Here is a 19,475-nt window from a genome sequence, read left to right on the forward strand (position 1 = left end):
GATCTTGCATATACATAAAGTCTTATTAAATAAAAGCTTAACTGGGTCCAGTGGCTGCTTTCAGTTGCTGAAACAGCAAAGCAGCAGAATCCAATTATCCCTGATCTGCTTTGCCCTTCTTGATTCATGAGTGTATCACATTTCTGTTCCTCAGCTTACCGCTTAAATTTTTATTTCCACGCCCCTCCAAAATTCTGCCTTTTCCTTCAGTTTTCTAAAAAATAGACTACATTTTTATTCTGGATGGGAAGATTTATGTAAAAACACACAGTAAAGCAAAAATGCCTACCACTTCCAGGACCCAGGACAGGAGAGGGGAAATTTTCCCCCTTCTCCACTTCAATGATTATCTTTTCGCCCAGCTTCTGACAAGAAGAGGAGCAACCTGAATGTCAGCCTAATAATGTTTAATTTCAAGGGAACAAACACTTACAATTGTGATTGTTAGAGTTTCATTTTTACTCTTCCTCTAGTTTTATCTTCCCCTACAGCTTAGATCTTTACAAAAAGAAATAGAAGTCTCCAGGAATTACTCCAGATAGTCTCCAATGAGTCTGAGCACCCAACACCCAGGCCCGATGCCTTACAAGTGTCTTGTTAAATCTCTTGTTCTGATTTCAGATTATAACCAGCTAGGCCATGTGTAATAGCACTGCTCCCTTGAGTGATTACAAGCAGCTGGATTTAGCTAGGGCATGTGCAAATTTCACTGTTAAGTACAATCAGATTTCTAGTCCTCCACATAGGCACCGTTTTTACCCACTGAGACTGGTGAAAACCACTTAAAATTTGATCAGCTGGGGAAAGACACTGTGTGAGACTGATTCTACATTCAGTAAAATCTGGTTTCCTCACACCCTCTGTTTGGGCTTCATTTTGGACTCCTTGTGTGTTTTTCCTACTTGTCATCCCAAGTTTCCCAGGATTGTCCTGTATTTAATAAAAGATTTTTTTAATACCTCTCATTGCATGTGACCAGGAGCCTTTGTAAATGACTGCAAGTTACTTTTGTATATTTCCTTTGGCATTCATCTACTGTCCAGATTGTTTTCTTACATCTCACTCTGAGAAGCAATTATTCCAAGGGTAAGCATGTTAGCACTCTGCTGACTGCCTGTTGGAAGAAATATCCTTCTGATGTGCTGAATAACTGGCTTAAAAAAATAGAAGTAGTAATTCCAGCCATTGGCGGTATGTGAGAAAGCAGCATAAATCCAACATGGCAGTTCGTAAGAGAATCAAGATGGGGGAGTTTGGCTTACCTTTCTGGAAATGGGTCACCTCATGGTGTGTGACTTGTTTAGAATCCATTTCCCCTAGCTTGATCTTTTTCTTTTAATGATGCCACTTGGACCATCAATTTATTAAGCTAGAGTATCCTTTAGAAAGAGCACAATTAAGACATTGTGGAATACTTTGGCATGAAATGGGCTTGACCTGTAGCCAAATGGCCAGACCAAGCTATGGTCTGTGGTCATTCAGGTACCAACCTGTCAGGAGGACATTGTTAATATTCTGAAGCCAAGTTTTCCTGGCCCTTCAAATGCTTTTAGCCTCTGTTGCATTTGGACATGGCTGATTTCATGCCTCCACTCTTTCCCCACCCCCTAAGTCTAAAAAGAGTGTCTACTGCAAGTAATTAGTTTGCCTTTCCAACAGCAACAGTCTCTCCTTCCTCCTTCTGCAGAAGATGATTCAGGATTTTTCCCCTTTGGGTTGCTCTTTTTTTTTGGCAAAGACTCTCAGAATCTGAGGTTATTGGTGTTACAGGTGTATTGAAGTTCTACTACCATTTCAGGAAGATTCCCTCACCACCACCATTCCTTCCCCCCAAGCCATTATTCTTCAATCAATGACCCTGCAAGTGAAGACAGAGACAGTATTTCTTTTTGCAGTTTTTCAATTTCCCCTTTGGCTTGAGGCATATGGGTTACCAACCTAGCTCTTAATGATGAGATTTTAGGGTTTTACACAGTAATACCAGTCTGGCTTGGGCCAATCAAAAGTTGAGATTCTAAGCTACAAAAAGACAATGATAAATGACAATGGAATTCTAAAGACATCATGATGAATTCCAAAAGAATCCATGAATGTCTGGCTCAGAGACCTAATTGTTAGTGTCCAATTTTTTTTTAAAAGGCAATATTACAACCCAATTTGTTGTGGTAGTATCATTATCCATTGTGAACCCAGTTATTAGGAGGTCAGCCACAAAAGATCAAAAAACTCTTAAGTAAGAGCAGAAATTGGTACCAAATTAATTAAATTTAGGCAAACTCCTAATTTACAAAGAAAATTCTTCTGGTTTCAAACATCTAGAAGAAGTTCTTATGTTTATATAACAAGTCCTCAATTCCATCCTCAGAGAAAATTCATTTTTAAACCTGGAAATCAATTTCATTTGTAAAATGAATAGGAATTAAGGTGTACAGCACTGGTGAGAGTTTCCACATATGTGGCAGGATGGTGGAGGGGGTGGAAGTGGGGAGTAGGGGAAAGAAGACACAAAAAAGGTAGCTTCATTTGCCAGGGTTTCTAAATCACTTTTGGATGGTATTTTGCTCTTGTCATTTGGGCTGTCAAAATACCAGCCATTTGATTTTTTTTTATTTATCCATAAAAAATTAATCAAAAGATTCCAAGGAGTAAGGGTTATTGTTTTTTTAACCACAATTTATCATGGATTCCAGCTTCTTTGTAACTTTGTAACCATTGTTTTATTTTGTGAATTAAAGTGTTTCTCAGTTTAATTTAATGACTGAATGTGGGATAGGAGTTACAAATCTCAGAATACTCATGTTTATTCTTTCATTGATTTCTTAAGCATTTCATTTGAAAACAGCAATTTTTCCAAATATGTTGAGAATTGTGTGTTTTGCTTCTATTCTGTCTCTTGGCTGAACTCAGAGCTGTAAGGCAAGAATGTGAAATTCAGGGCTCTAAATCAAATCTTCCCACAATATTAGGCTTGCTGACATTTTACCTGGGGCTATCTTCTGGAGCACCCAGAGAGTGTTAAATAGACCTCTAAGTTCCTTTAAAGGCACATGAGCTTGTTTTCCAGGGACCATTTTACCAGGTTAAGAGTGAGGCAGAAGGTTGGCAAGTCACTTTCAAGAAAAGGAGAATTTTCTTTCTATGACATTGTTCAGACTTGCAGAGGGAGGAGACAAAGGTGAAGAGGAAGGACTCTGATGCACAAGTGGAAAAATATTAAGAGGTCTTACCAAATACATCCACCTGAAGTTTAGTCTTTTTTTCTAAAAGAAATGATCTGATATTAGTCTATTGTTTTGTTCTCTATATTTATCAGACATTACCAATCCTAATTATGAGCTCTATGACCATGGATGAATCACTCACTTCTTTAAACTTCAGGAACTCTCTAAAACGATGAGTTATTGCAAGAGTTCTTGAACTTTGGGGGGTCATAAACCCCTTTGTTAATCTGATAAAGTGTATAGACCCTATTCAGAATGATAGTTTTAAATGCATAAGATTAACTATAGAGGATTTCAAAAAACACCAAATACACTAAAATGTCATTATCAAAATGTTGTGCTTGTTTTTTCAAATAAAAACAAGTTCATAGGTCCTAGGTTAAGAACTGCTGAGTTGTAGACAGTTACAATCTACTTTAATGGAAGGAGTTTCTATATCCATTGAGTTCTAATTCCATACCAACTAATTCACAAGTCTGTGGCATATTGATGGTGAACCTTTCCCAGGGACACTTGCATCTTAAGCTTCATCGCCAAAAGTAAAGTTAAAAGCCTCATCCTAGTGGAGAAATTTCAAGCTTCCTGAAACCTGATGGAGGCAACATTTGAGGAGATGGGAAGATCTTCACCAGTCCTTGCAATCACAGCATGGACACAGCTATCTGTGGTTTCTATTGGAAAGAAAGAGAGGGAAGTTAGGGAGAAAAGTAAGGAAGCAAAATAGTAAAGAAAAAAAGGAGAAAACCCCAAGATTTTTAAAGCAGAGGAGGATCTATTTTCACCCCAACAGAATTTGGGTGGTACTTACTATACAGATGTGACTTGAAAGTCAAGTCTTCCTTAAGATAGGTAATGAATCATTTATGATTGTTTTCATTTTGCATTCATTAGCAGTTTCTGTACTACTATTATAATACCTTAATTGGCCTGACATTCAGCACTGCCCCCTTCCTCATTGTCCCTGACCTACCTTTAGCCATCAGAAATTCTAGGAGTCTAAGTAAAAGGCTCTGTGACTGGAAAAAAAAAGCAATTTGGCAATGAACCCTCCCAGAGAGATCAAATAGAATGCAGTCAATTTTTATTTCTTCTGATCATATATTGATAAATCTTACCTTGTTTTGGCCATAGCTTCATTCTTCACATCCCTTCCAAGCTATATGGCATCCTTCAGCCTGTTCATTTTCCTGGAATATACCAGGGAACTTTTCCCCTTTACCACCAATGTCTTTACAACCTTCTCTTGGATTCTTGGCTAGCAAAAGGCAATAACTTCACGTGTAGCATTATGATCCATTTTGTTCAAGGTACCAAATTAGTCAATGAACCACAAACAATGTGCAGGTTACAGATTTACCTCTTTTAGTATGCCCTAGTGTAATTATAACTGCATGGAAGAGAGGACAAATTGGCAAGTGATTATCACGTTAATTTGGCAGTGTTTTATCATAATGTGGAAATACAATTTTCTTTTTTTATTGTATGGGAAAGATTCTAATTTGGGGGTCATTTGTCTGTACTACAATTTATTGAGGAGCACTTTAAACATGGAAAATGAAATGTGCAGGAGGGAAGAAAAAATAAGCTTTCCTCCCCATAAATATCCCTGTGTCTGTGCATTTGTTTTGAAGGCTCTTGGAAAAAGCTAACTAATTTATTTAGGTCTGATTAATGGAACACCACAGAATGCATAATTAGAAGTTGACAGCTTCACCTGATGGATGGCTTTTGATATGGAAAGTCGAAACCCCAAGTTTAAACCATGGGCATGCTTCCCTTTCAGAATCTCACTGGCTGTGCATGTCTCACATCCGTCCCCTCTGAAAATGCAACAGTAGTTCCTGGGAAATGCCCCAGCCCTGGTTGCCAAGAGGCCTTCCTTACATTCCTTTGTGTGATGTGTGTCTGCAGCATGATAGGAGCAATGGCTCAGACTCCATCTGTGATCATCCTCATCAGGTAAGAGCTAGACTGGGGCTTCCATGGCTCTCAATCTAGTGGCCCTTCCCACCCCCATTTGTTTGTTTTTGGTTTTGTTTGGGGGGGGTTTCTGTGCCTGATCAGCAAACACCACTTTCAGAAACTTTCCATTCCACTGAAACTTAATACCTGGAAAACTATAAAAATGTTCACAAATTGGGTGTAGTAGGTTCAATGGATGCTAACCCACTCCCCCCACCCCATGGTAAATATCACTCTTATCTATTAAGGACATTAGAGAACATCATTGTCAAATGAAAAAAAAAATAGTGGCTCCTGCTTTGTAGAGAACAATACTGCTTACTAAAAAAGGTATTCCATAAAGTTAGAACTTTGGAAGGAAAAGACATCCTTATGGAGATCATAGGCTTGTCAGGATATGAACTCACAGCACTGTCAGAGAGATGGCCCTAACATAACTTTGAGTCATCACAAAGAGAGGGAATTTAGAAGAACCTAAAGGTACCCCCCAACTACAATCATAGCCTGGATTTGTACCAATTTGCACAGGCATCCTTATGCGACTTCTTTTGCTATATACTTCATTTGTTTCTAACTAATATTTATTAAGTAATTAGCTAGGATCTTTATCTTGTAATTAAAATTCAGTCCTAACTCTTAGTGGGTTAGGATTAAAGTTACATAAATAATTATGGAGAGGACAATAGTCTCAAAGTTTTAGAACAGAAACGCACCTAAAGGTCACCTGGTACAACTATATTTTCCCAGATCTGGAGTAAGAAAGTGACTGTCACATAGGTAAAGGAATTTAGTGCCAAAAGTAGAATTTGAACTCTGGTCATTTGACTCCAGAACCTGTGCTTATTTCTACAAGAGATTCATTAATTTTCATCAAATTTTTCATGTTTTCACTGGAAATGTTAAAGTCGGGGAAGGACATTGTTAAAAAAAACACAACTTAGAAAGGAAAATGAGCTAAAACTTCAAATCCAGGTTCCAAAGATAGGACATACAAACTACAAATGATATTCCTTTTTCTTATTTAAATAAATTTATGTCATGGGCTTCTTTCATTATTGTTTCTGTGTTTTAGCATCATGCTCATATTCCTGTTTTTATATTACATACCTTAGGAAACAATTTAAAGGAATAATTGTAAGATTTTTTTTCGACAGGGAGGTGGGGAGGAAAAGTAGATTTTGGACCAACAAGGCCTACTCCTTTAAACATTCACTAAAGGGAAATGGGAAAATTAAAACACTATTTAGAATTTCAAATGTAAGAAAATTTCATTTCATAAACCAAGACTCTTCCCATTCATCGACCAGTATGACACCATCTCACCTGTACACTCTGTGCCTCTCCCCAATCTCTGCCTTCCCCTAACCTCCCAAAGAAGGAGAAAATGAAATTCAAGCCATTAGAATCAGAAGACTAATTCAAGAATTAAACATAGAGAGTGGTGAGATTTAAATCACTTCCCAGGTATAGTTTGACAAACACCTCTTGGAGATGGCCCGGAAAAAAAAATTAGATTCCCTTAAAAAAAAAAAGCAACAGATGGACCAAATGACCTTAGCTGGGGCTTTTCCAATTGAAATAATTCCATGCTTCATGCATGCCTGCTGGAGGTGTTCTCACAATGGGCATATGGATATGGGGGGATGGGGAGGGGAATACGTTATTCAATCAAGCTCCCAAGTTCTATTTCCAGTCACAGATGTTCAAGGCAGGCAAAAAGCACACTGTGCCATCTGTAGATAGGCACAGGTATACCCTATACCCTACGCTGCCCCAGGGTGTCAGCCACTCTTGTATACGCAATAGCAACATCTCCCAGAAAGGCATTGAGAAAGTTTGAGAAGTAGGATGGCACTCTCAACCGTAATCACTCAAACTAGTCCCTTTATTGGCCTATAACTAGGTCTGCAATCAATCACCCCCTGGAGGTGCCTCTCTCCCAGGAGGGCATCAAATGAGAGTTCGTAATCTTTTTCATTTTTCTCCTTGTGTTTATGGTGTCTTAAAAGAAATGGAAATGTAGTATATTGTTGGCAGAGATAGAGCGACTTGTTTTAGGGAGAACTTGCCTTTGTCTCCATGATTACATCCTAGATTAGAGACTATATTTGTTATTTCATTAGTAAAAGGAACTCCCAAATGAGGAAAATCCTCCTACCAAGGCAGGTCAGCACTAGAGACGTGAAGTGACTTGACCAGGATCACACAGTCAGTTTGTGTCAGAGGCAAGACTTGAACCAAAGTCTTAAGGCTTAAAGGCCCGCTCTCCAGCTACTAAATTACATTGTCTTTTGTGGCTACTACAGACATTCAGACATAGAAAAAATTCATTTCCAGAAATACCAGAATCTAAAGTAGAGTCATTAATACAGGATTGTTGGGTCTAAATTACCTGAAGGTCAGATACTGTGTCTGATTTAACCAAATCCTGAAATGAATATTAATAGAAGCACATGTATGTGGAGATAAAAGAAAAATTCCATTAAAATTTTTACTGAGCTTTCAAGTTTTCACCAGAAAATGATAAAAGATCAGAATGAAGTCTTTTAAAACCACATTCTACTACAAACACATTGATGAAGACATTTCTACCAAGGAGATTTTTTAAGGAACCAGCAGCTAGCTATTAAAAGAAGGGAATGTTGGGTCTTTTAAAAATATTGCTTCAGCCAATCAAATGAAAGGATGTTATAAATAGACATATATTTTCCCTATTTTTTCCATTTCTTTGTGAGATGGTATAATCAAAAATTCTTTCTCCACTGCCAATTGCCAATACCATCCATCATCAGCATTACCATCATCATCATCATCATTATAGAGTTTATCTCAGAAAGGAAAGCAGAAATTATTATGCCCCATTTGAAAGAGAAAGACACTGGGGCCCAAAGAAATAAATTGACTTGCCCAAGATCACACAGTAAATAAGCAAGCTGGGACTAGGGTCCAGGTCTTCTCCCTCCAAGGAAGAGTGCCTCTTCTGGTGTGATTCATACAACAATATAACCTAAAGATAACAAATTGTTCATTGGCCTGTGAAGAACCATCTACTTTAATAGTTCAGTCTTGTTTGCTACAAAGCTTAATGGGAAAGATGTTGCCAAATTGTGTTATTTTGGTAAACAATGCCCCACCAACTAGAAATGCCTCTCTGCTTGAACAAATGCAGGATTTCTTTAAATGAAAATTGAGTGGGAAAGAATTTGCATTTCTTTCCTTCGAATGACAAGATTAGCTCCTGTTATTAAGGACACCGTTAAATTCCTGAACTTATCATGTAGCTGCAGTCATAGTTATTATTCAGACTCTAGGCAGGGAAAGTTAAAAAATAATAATAATAATAAATAGGCTCTTAATGATTTTCTGAGGAACTATTATGATTGACAGTATTGCACAACTGTGGAGTCTATTAATTTAAAGCGATGTGATAAGAATCTATTTTTTCTTCCCTTCACTTCTTTTTATTTAGGACAGTCAGCCCTGAACTCAAGTCTTATGCTTTGGGAGTTCTATTCCTGCTCCTTCGTTTGCTGGGTAGGTATAAACTTCTATTCCCTTATTAATGAACCAAATATTTATTCTCAAACAAGTCAATCTTCGTAAAGTTTATTATTCATTTGCTTTTCTCTTTGAAGTCTAATTTCTAGTTACCAGTGTTCTTCCCACAACATAGACTTTGTGTCTAGAGACCAGACTCAGAGACTAAACACATTTGGCTCCCTCCATGACTACCCAAATGATTTTTGTTCAATAGATATAGAGAAAATTTCCAGGTAAAACAGCCCCATCTTCTCTGCTGCCCTTCCACCTTACTTGTAAAAATGGGGGAAAGGAAGAAGGAAAGGCAACAATCCTACCATTTGGCACCTCCATTATTAAGATATGAGCAGTTTGTGAAATGATTTGTTTATGGAGCTTCCAGCTGAGAGACACAGTCCTCCTCACATTGCTTCATAAATGGAAAGTTTGCAACCTTTTTAATTTCCCAAAGCAACATTCTCTACTTTGGGTTCTTCACCAAGGGCTTCTGAGGTTGGGAGAAATTCTGGCTCACTCAATACATTACATGAGGCTTTCTGTTCCACCATTGTCTGTCTTGGAGAAGCAAAGGACTTTCAGAACTAGAAAAAACTTCAAATCATCTAGTCTAACTCCCTAATTTATTTCAGATGAAAAAACAGAAACCTAGAGAAGTTAAATCATTTGCACAGTTAGAGCTATACACAATTACACAGCTTCTTAGTATCAGTGTTAATACCAGAAACCAAGTCTCCAGATTCCTTTTCCTGTGTTTTTTCCACGTAAACTCCTTTGTCAAATATCAGGATTGGGCCAAATCCAGAGAAGATATGATCTTTCGTGCTTGAGTAAGTGGCAAACAGTTTGCTTTGGTGGGTTTTTTCTCTCTTTTTCTTTTAGATGAAAGATTAGTGGAAAGGGTTCATATAAATCTATCTTCAGTTTTTGGAGAGAGTTTGAATAAACATTTTTCCAAGATTTCATTGCATCTTTTCCCTTTTACTTCCATGGGTATGGGTAGAAGGGAGGGTAAAATCATTGTGAAGTTTATGGGGAAAATTCTCCAGACTAGAAAGTATAGCTCACATTTAAAGGAAAACTTTGGAGCACTCAAAACTATTCTATTCACAGAATCTTATATAACTTTGCAGCTATCATCCAATTTCCTTTGACCCAACTACTTGGGACCCCCATTTCCTCAAAACAATTTGTATTGGATGATCTCTAATTTCCTTTCCCTCCATAATATTTTATGACTTTATGGCTATGTATAGGAACTATTCTAGTCTACAGAATTGTTTTAGGATTTAGTTCATCTCTGCAGGTGGTATAAAATATCAACTTTTCTTTCTGCTGGGTGATTTTCATATCAAACAATGGAGTATTTTATAAGAATTTCTGAGAAATTAACTCAAATTGCAGGAAATAAAGTCTAGGGACAGTTAAATTTTGAAAAAATATAATTTGCTATCATTATAACCTAGGGCCTTCATTGTATATATGTCTGCTTGAGAAGCTAATCATCTAAGCAGTTGAATCATCTACCTAACTTGTCTGTGAAACCTTCACTTTTTTGGCCTAATTGTATTTGTTCCTGGAATAGGATATATTAAACTCTATTAATGATGTTAGAGCACTAAGAAGAGGGAGAATTACAGCTAGAGGGACAGTAAATTCAGAATAATTTTTATTCTCTTTAAAGTAGAATTTCTGTTTCTCCACTAAAATCAAATCCATCCCATTTCCATCTTTGCATGTCTCCCTCATCTCTCCACCATTTACAATTCCTGGTTTCCTTCATAGATCAGCTCAAATACCAATTTTATGTACTTATAGATGTAACAATTGCCTTCCGTGGTAGAATTTAAGTTTTTTGAGGACAAAGTCTGTTTCATTTTTGTCTTTGTATCCCCAGCATCTAACACAGTGCCTGGCACATAGCAGAAACTTAAAATCTGGTTGACAGATAGATTGATCTTTTAGCTTTTGAGCAACAATATATGTTGACAGTTCCCTGATTAACTGAACTGAGGTTAAGATGCAATCAACAAGGCTATCCCATAAAGAGGTCCTCAAGCCATGGCTTAAGGCTTGATATATCTAGTTTTCATTTAGCTAGGCTTTTCTACCCAGACTCAGCTTACCACCCAAAGCTATTTTTGTGGTCCTGTAAGGTAAAATGCTCAGGACCAGAAAGAATAAAGAGAGAAATATGTCATTTCTTAAAACATTACTTCACCATACCATAATGGGAAGTGTAGTTGAGTAAGTAATCAAAAAAGCTGGATTCATTTCTCAATGCAATCACCTGTTAATCATATGGCATTGGGCACATAGTCATTTAATTTTCTCTGAGCCTTAGTTTTTTATCTGTAAAAATGAAAAAAAAAATAGCACTGGCTCTGTTCACCTTAGAGTACTGTTGTGAGGATCAGATGAGATAATGTGCTCTGAAAACTATAAAACACTATCCATGTGTAAGTCATGAGTTTATTTCATCAGCAAGAATCATTGCCTGAGAGCAAAAAAGACACTTGGTCGTAATTATTTTGGTCAAAGCTACTACAGGGAATTATGATGTTCAAATCAGGCCTCTTGATTCTGTGTCTTCTGAGAATAAACTTTTTGGTGTTTTGTTTTGTTTTTTTACTGCCCTCCATCATAAATAGCCCTAGAAGCAAAGTATGTCCAAACAATAAAATTTTCTGTTCTAATTATTGCACTTAACAGTTGAGAAGATTGAGGACTGGAAAGGTAAAATGGTTTTTACCAAGGTTACACGTTTACTTAGGAACAGATTTGGGACTCCAACCTGTACTAGCAATAGGTTTTAACTAACTTGCCAAGTTCTCCTTGTGACCAGTGCTATGGACCTATAAGATATACCTAACTAGATTTAAGAATACAATCTGTAACAATGAAATAGAGAGAACAAATCCTCACTGACCTAGATGAGAATTAAACCTACAACTTCATTATGCCATGTCTTACCTGGCTGCAATCTGAGATGACTACAGAAAGATTATAGCTTGGCAATTAAAACTTAAGATCATTTTTTCACCATATATATGATGTATAGTACAAGGCCAGGTCTTATGTTGGATGCTCAATAAATCCTTCTTGAAATGAAAAAAAAAATCTTAGTTATACATTGGAAGATGCCTATACACCTCAAAGCTAAGCATCTTCGTTAATGCTGGGAGAACAGGAATCCTCACTAATTACTTAAGAAGAGTCTGCTTTCAGACATCCCCAATCTGTAGCATGTGCTAGTTATATCAGTAGTCTTGACAGCATGAATGCAAAATCCTGTAAGCTTGGCAGGTGAGCAGCAGAGGAATGGGTGTCTTTTCAAATGTAAATGTCAATGTAATTTTCAGACTCCATATCTATTCTGTAAATGATTTTGAATTTATTTTTCTTACAAAAGCCTTTCAGTTCAGCTGAAAGTTTAGGCTTAAGAACATAAATAGGCATAGCCTTTTCAACCAGTGGAGTGCATTAAATAGCCAAGGTAGGAAACCTTGCATAGTCTAAGCTAATGGATTTTCAGGAAAACAGAGACAATTTCCTTAAACAGGGCTGCAATTTCTGCAGTGAAATACATATAGCTGCAATTTGGACTCTGCCATAATAAGAGGCAAGATTTAATCCTTTTAATATTCACTGTAATAACGTGTAACTGGAGTGAGTCCTTGTAGCGTTCCCCCCAACGTATTCCTCTCCAGGTAGAGAGCCGCTGTGATAGAATGATATTTAATGTCTACTTGTTACAAAAGCCTCACAGCAGATGCTTTGAGGGAGGATCTCAGGTGACCCCACAGGAGTTATGAGGATGGTAGAAGAAGGAAAGAAAAGAGCAGTTATAATAAGCTTTAGTGGAGTGGTTCTGTACCTACTACCCAAAGCTCTCAAAAGAGATGTTCTATCCCTCTGGCACTTGCTCCTCCCTAAGGTAACAGAGAGCATCCCTGGGGCCCAGAACATAGAAGCAAAACCAGAAATGCAATCCATCCAGTTCACCTGCCTTCTATCACCTAGTTTCTCCACAAATTTAGGCTCCCTAGCATTGCTATTTCCAACCCCAATCAATTCCAACACAATTCAACTGGTAGGCATTAAACTGCAATTAAATGAAGGCACCATGCTAGGTGCTGAGGCTACAAAAACAAAATTAAACAGCCCCAGCCCTTTAGAGGCTTCCATTCTTCAGGCAATAAGTAACCTGGGCACAAGCAAGCAAATGCAAAAATAAGTAACAAAGGGTAAATTAAAGAGGGAGGAAATGAGGGGACGGGGAAAGGCCATATATGTGGGAGGTGGCTCCAGAGCTGGGTTTTGAAGGAAGCCAGGGACATTGTGAGGCAGATGTGAGGAAAGAATGCATTCGAGTTGGAAGACTATTTTGCAAAGTGGTAGATGAAATGTCATGTGTGAGGAAGAGCTAGCAAACCAGTTTAACTGGAATGGAAAACATGAAATGGAAAATATGTGAAAAGTAAGTGAAAGCTATGTTTTCTAATAGCATTTAAATTGCAGACAGACATTATTCATTTATCCTACAGGCAGTAGATTGAAGTAGATTGAAGATTTTTGAGTTGAGGACTGACATGATCAGTTCTATATTTTAGGAATATCTATGTGAATGAAGGGTTGGACAGGGGGGGAACTAAAAGAATGATTACTATTTAATGAGTTATTGTAGTCATCCAGGAGAAAAGCAATTAAGTTCTGAACTAGGGTATGGGTGTATGAATGAAGGCAAAAAAGCAAATGCCAGAGATATTTTGGAATTAGGATCAATGGCAACTGATTAAATATGGGCCTTAAGGGAGAGGAAAGTCAAATATGGCTATAAGACAGTGAAACTGGCTAACTTAAAAGATTATATTCCCCTCAACAGAATATAAAATACATTGAAGGAGGTACGTGGAAAGGAAACAAGACTGACAGTTTGTGTGGGAAGGGCCCAGCTGGGAGTGGCAGTTGGGTCTTGGGTCTAGCACTTCCTTCCTGCCAGGGTGGGACTTGCTTCTGGGTGTTGGAGGAGAGAGGAGCTTGTTCAGCCCAGTCTGGAGTGGCATGCTCTTCTTGGTTCAGCCTGAAGATTTAGGCCCAATCGCTTCTGAAGGTTAGACCTGTTCTTTTTTGCTTTCTGTCTACTGCTAAGATTCTAAAAAAGACAAAACTGTACTGATATAGAGTTGACGGGAGTGGGAGAACCCTCCGCCAGCCCCTGGGGCCTGGCCTCAGGTCTGAAGCTGAGAAAAACTCCAATCCCAATGGGTTATTAAATTTTATATTATTTGAATTTGCAGTCAGATACGTGGACTATCTTTACTGGTCATAGAGGGAGCTGAACAGTTCAGTCAGTCCAGGACCCCTACTGCTTCCTCTCAGCAGGGGGCATCTCTCTCCCTTGCCTCACCAGGCAGTATACCCTCTCTCCCCTTAACTCCTCATTACCCCATACAAACCTCCCATTTATCCCCCATTTTTCCAATCCTATTTCCTTTCCCAATAAATATTACAGTTTTGTTTTTTTTAGAATCTTAGCAGTAGACAGAAAGCAATCAAGAACAGGTCTAACCTTCAGAAGCGATTGGGTCTAAATCTTCAGGCTGAACCAAGAAGAGCATGCCACTCCAGACTGGGCTGAACAAGCTCCTCTCTCCTCCAACACCTGGAAGCAAGTCCCACCCCAGCAGGAAGGAAGTGCTAGACCCAAGACCCAACTGCCACTCCTAATAGGAAGAAAGTGCTAGTCACAAGACCCAACTGCCACTCCCAGTTGGGCCCTTCCCACACAAACTGTCTGTCTTGTTTCCTTTCCACAGGTAGCAGAAAAAATGAGATCTAATTTAGGCATTGTGTTTGAGGTTTGATGAGAAAAAGTCATCCAACATTAAGCAGTTAATAATTTGAAACTAGAATTCTGGAGAAATATATAAGAATGGATTAGAGATAGATAACATAGATTTTGGAGTTCATTGAGATAATCATTGAACTCACAAAGGAAACAAAATATAGTGAGAAATGAGAAGAGGACCCAAGAGTGAGTCTTATCAGATGCCTAGTCTTTCTAGACAGAACGAAAAAAAAGACAGTAATTGAAGCTGAAAAGCAATAGAACGATTATTATCTAATTATATCTAATAAACTTAGAGAAAGTAATATCCACAAAGCCAAAGAAAGAAAGAGTATGCAGGGAAGAAAAAGTGAAAATAAAATGATCTACAGCATTTAATCTGTGGAATACTTGAGTAGGAAGACTAAGAAACAGACACTGGATTTGTAACTTAGATCACAGACAGTCTTAGAGGGAACAGTTTAGGTCAAATGATTTGGTAGGAAGACAAACTGCAACCAGATGAAGAGTGAATAAGAAGTAGGACAACTTGATGACTCAGTGTATAGAAAGCCAAGCCTGGAGATGGAAGGTTCTGGGTTCAAACCTGGCCTTACACACTTCCTAGCTATGTGACCTTGGGTAGGTGACTTAATACTAATTGCTAGCCCTTACCACGCTTCTGACTTGGAACTCTCGTGCATGGTGTCTATCCTAAATAAGAACATAAAAGGGACATAAAAGGGTTTTTGGTTTTTTTTTTATGAATGAATAAGAAATGAGCAAGTATAGGCAAAGAGCATAAATGACTCTTTCTAGGAATTTGACTATGAAAGGAAACATAAGAAGGAATGTCCCAGAGGGAATGGCAATGGCAAGTGAAGGTGAGTTCTTTGACCATAGGTATTTTAAAATTCTTTTTATTTGTTTCCACATTAGAACAGTGTCTGGAAAATGGTTGATCCAGGAGAACTAACTGATCAATCGGTGATTTATTGGTGCATTTGTTTTTGTATAGAAAAGGGATTAGTTCATAGAAGTTTAAAATGATAGAGAGGGAATGATTGAACAAATAAACTTTCAAAGGAGATGAAAAGGGCACCAGTGGTTAAGAGCACCAGTGGAGAGGTTTACCTTAATGAGGAGGCCCACCTCTATGACAGACTGGATCAAAGAAGGAAAGAATAAGGGCTCTATAGATCCTGGATTCATTACAGGATTCCCAATGTAATATATACATCCTTCATGCATTTAAAATACAATTCTGCTTACTGAGCTTGGATTTACATAAATTTTCAGGGATACAACCTATACAGCCCTTTTTTATATTTTTAAATATTTTTTCATGGTTACATGATTCATTTTCTCTTCCTCCCCTCTCCCCTCCCTGCTCCCAGAGCCTACAAGCAATTCCACTGGGTTATACATGTGCTATAACTTGACACCTATTTCCATATTATTCATTTTTGTAACTGAGCAATTCTTTTAAACCCAAGCCCCAAATCATATACCCATACAAACAAGTAATAAATCATATGTTTTTCTTCTGTATTTCTAGTCCCACACTCTAGATGTGGATAACATTCTTTCTCACATGTCCTTCAGGATCATCCTGGATCATCTCATTGCTACTAGTAGCAAATTTGATTACATTTGATCATTCCACAATGTTTCAGTTTCTGTTTACAATGTACTCCTGGTTCTGCTCATTTCACTCCACATCAGTTTATGGAGGTCTTTCCAGTTCATACAGAAATCAAGCAGTTCATCATTCCTTATAACACAATAGTATTCCATCACTATCATATGCCACAATTTGTTTAGCCATTCCTTAATCGAGGGACATCACCCCATTTTCTAATTTTTTGCCACCACAAATCCATTTTTTATTTTAACCCTTATCTTCCATTTTAGAATCAATATCGTCTATTGATTCTAAGGCAGAAGAGCGATAAGGGCTAAGCAATGGGGATTAAATTATTTAATTATTTACCCAGGATTACGTAACTAGGAATATCTGAATAGCTAGGCCATATCTGAACCCAGGACTTCCCATCTCTAGGTCTGGCTCTCAGTCCAATGAGCCATCTCTATCCTATACTTTCAACATCCTCCCTAAACAAACGTCTTGGAAGTTGTTTACTTTACAGTTTGATATACTCTGAAAACTCAATTATGTCTCCCCATTGCCCAAGGTTCATAAACAATGAACTGACCACAGAACAGGCAACAGGAGAGGATTCATGAAGCCTAAAAAAGCTCCAGGATGGATTTAACTCCTCCTGGATCACTGAAAAGACTCAGCTAACAATACTATCTACCCTGTATACCATCCCTAATTTAAATTAGTTCTGGATATTCATTTCTTTGCCTAAAAGACACTGGAGAATCACTTCATATGTGATCAATAGTTGTCATGGCCCTCCTCTAAGTATACTTCAATGGCCATCAGAGTAGTTATCTTGGAAAGTTGTAGAAAGTCTTAAAATGGTTGGGAATGGAGAGAATACCATGACTTGAAAATTTTTGTCTGAAAAGAATCCAACCTTTCAGCAAGCAGAAAAGGTGAAGCAGGTTGGGCAGTATTTCAAATTTGTACATTTATTAAATCACATTGTTTCAGAGGTTTAACGAGGCTTTCCAATAGAACTACTTTTTCAGGGACCTTGATTGTGGTAACAAACCTCTGAAAAGGGAGTGCTAAGGGAAGTACTGGCAGCATCTTGACTGCAGGACCCTGGAGAGTTCTGCCAACCTAATTAAAATTGGTATGAGTGAACCTTTCTGCCCCACCTTGTGACCTTAAATTTAATGCTGGCCATTGAAAAAAGAAAACTGTTCCCTTCATTAACCTGCAAGCAGGTGGATTAGGTCTACCCTCTAAAAGCCCACTGGAGAAAATGAACAATGAAGAATCAACTGACCTACAGAACCAAGAATTAAGTGTCTTTTTCCCTCTTCCAGGCTTCATCCCTCCTCCCTTGATCTTCGGGGCAGGCATCGACTCCACCTGCCTGTTCTGGAGCACATTCTGTGGCGAGCAAGGTGCCTGCGCCCTCTATGACAACGTGGTGTACAGATACCTGTATGTCAGCATCGCCATTGCCCTCAAATCTTTCGCATTCATCCTCTATACCACAACGTGGCAGTGCCTGAGGAAAAACTATAAGAGATACATCAAAAACCACGAGGGTGGGCTCAGCACGAGTGAGTTCTTTGCCTCTACTCTGACCCTAGACAATCTAGGGAGGGACCCTGTGGCCCCAAACCAGTCACATAGGACAAAATTTATCTATAACCTGGAAGATCACGAGTGGTGTGAAAACATGGAATCTGTTTTATAGTGACTAAGGAAGGACAAACTATATTAGTAATCAAAGGGTCCTTTTTCTTAAAAAAAATAAAATAAAGTTTTAAAAAATGGAAACATACACACACAACAACTACTACAACAACCACTTTTGTCCTTTTCTCAAAACCATAGCCAGACAGGATTCAGAACGATGAGACATGTGGGAACATGCACTTGACATTCTTCGGGAGCAAGGCAGGAAATGCCAGCGGGCCCTGGTGACAGCCCTCTGAAGGTTCAGATGTGGTCTCTAGAAATGCCATCAGCTCCAAGCAACAGGGAATGATGGTGGCCAGTTCAGCAAAGTGGACATTTTTGGACATAAAAGCCTATCATCTTATTAAAAAAAAAGTTGACAACATTTCCAGGATAAGCACTAGTGACACTCTATGCCACCTCCTCCTTCAATATGGGGCAGGAAGGGAGCAAGAGAAGAGGGGGGTGGGAAAACTGCTCCCCTCTAACCTTTGCAATATGGGTCACTGTGTAGACAACTCACCCAGTCTGCATGTTGTTTCAGGCCCCAGAGTTCTCTCAGCGATGTTATTGGGTGATCCGTGCTGAAGTCAATAAACGACACCCCTCACCAGCCGTATTTCCATGTTCAAAAATTAGAAAACTGAGAGAGTGAGGAGAGAATGGAGTGTGTGTGTTGGGGGATGGAGGGCTCATCCTTCCCCCATCTGCACATCCAGAAGGTGAGACGCATCCACCTCCTCCCAAGCCTCACAGACCTCAGGATGTGCTGGGCCTTCTCTGTGGCTATGACTGGCTGTGCTCAGAGCCACGGAGACCCAAATTTAGTTCAAGTCATTTGCTTACATTTGCCAAACATTTTGCCATTTTTAAATGGGTATGGATTTCAAACAGTTGTATGTATAATCTCTAATACTATTTTTAACTATTTCCAAAAGCTATGTTAACCTTTCAGTCACTAACAGAATTCTATAAGAGGACTTTATTATATGCTGGTCGCTTTCCTTTTTTTTTCTTTTTAATGCACCAAAAAAAAAAATATAATGTGATTCAAGGGATGCAATTAATCTATTGTAATTTTTATCCTTTTATCTTCATTCTGATACACTACAAAGCCAGTAAGAAAATACATGTTACCAAAAAAAATCTTCAGAGAGAATAGATGCAGTCTCTCTTTAAAAAGAATCATAATTGGGACAACAGGGGAGAACGTAATGAATTGCAAACTTGCCTTTTCTCTTTAATCTCCATGCTTGCTGTCATGAAGACGCTCCCTTTATATCCACAACCACATTTAAAAATTATTATTTGCAGTCTGTTGAAGCTCACTTAGGTGGTGTTTCTGGGTATCTGTATACATATGTGTATGTAACATTTTCTAGAGAAAGGAAATGGGAAATGAAAAATACATCTCAGGCCATTATTCATGAACACAAGCTGTTGAACAGCCAGGGGTACCCCAGTTTAATGAATTGTCCCACAAAATGCTGAAAGTCACCCCCTTCCAATGGATTAAAATGTCAACAATGTGTTCAAGGTCAGGCTCCAGTTTAAGAGGCCTTTGTCCATGTATTTTAAAAGTGACTGAAATTCAAAC

The 19,475-nt window shown here is 38.3% G+C and overlaps 1 protein-coding gene across 1 annotated transcript in view; it reads left to right on the top strand.

Moving 5' to 3' along the window:
* SLCO3A1 (solute carrier organic anion transporter family member 3A1) overlaps positions 1–18,936 on the top strand; it is a 341,455-nt gene extending 322,519 nt beyond the window's left edge. The window contains exons 8-10 of the mRNA XM_001364866.5: positions 5,005–5,180; positions 8,653–8,717; positions 17,515–18,936. Of these exons, the coding sequence (XP_001364903.1) occupies positions 5,005–5,180; positions 8,653–8,717; positions 17,515–17,894 (621 nt within the window). The 3' untranslated portion in view covers positions 17,895–18,936. The remainder of the gene's footprint in view (positions 1–5,004; positions 5,181–8,652; positions 8,718–17,514) is intronic.
* The last annotated feature ends 539 nt before the right edge of the window (positions 18,937–19,475 follow it).

The sequence above is a fragment of the Monodelphis domestica genome, chromosome 1 (assembly GCF_027887165.1).
Source record: "Monodelphis domestica isolate mMonDom1 chromosome 1, mMonDom1.pri, whole genome shotgun sequence".
Classification (NCBI taxonomy): Eukaryota; Metazoa; Chordata; class Mammalia; order Didelphimorphia; family Didelphidae; genus Monodelphis; species Monodelphis domestica.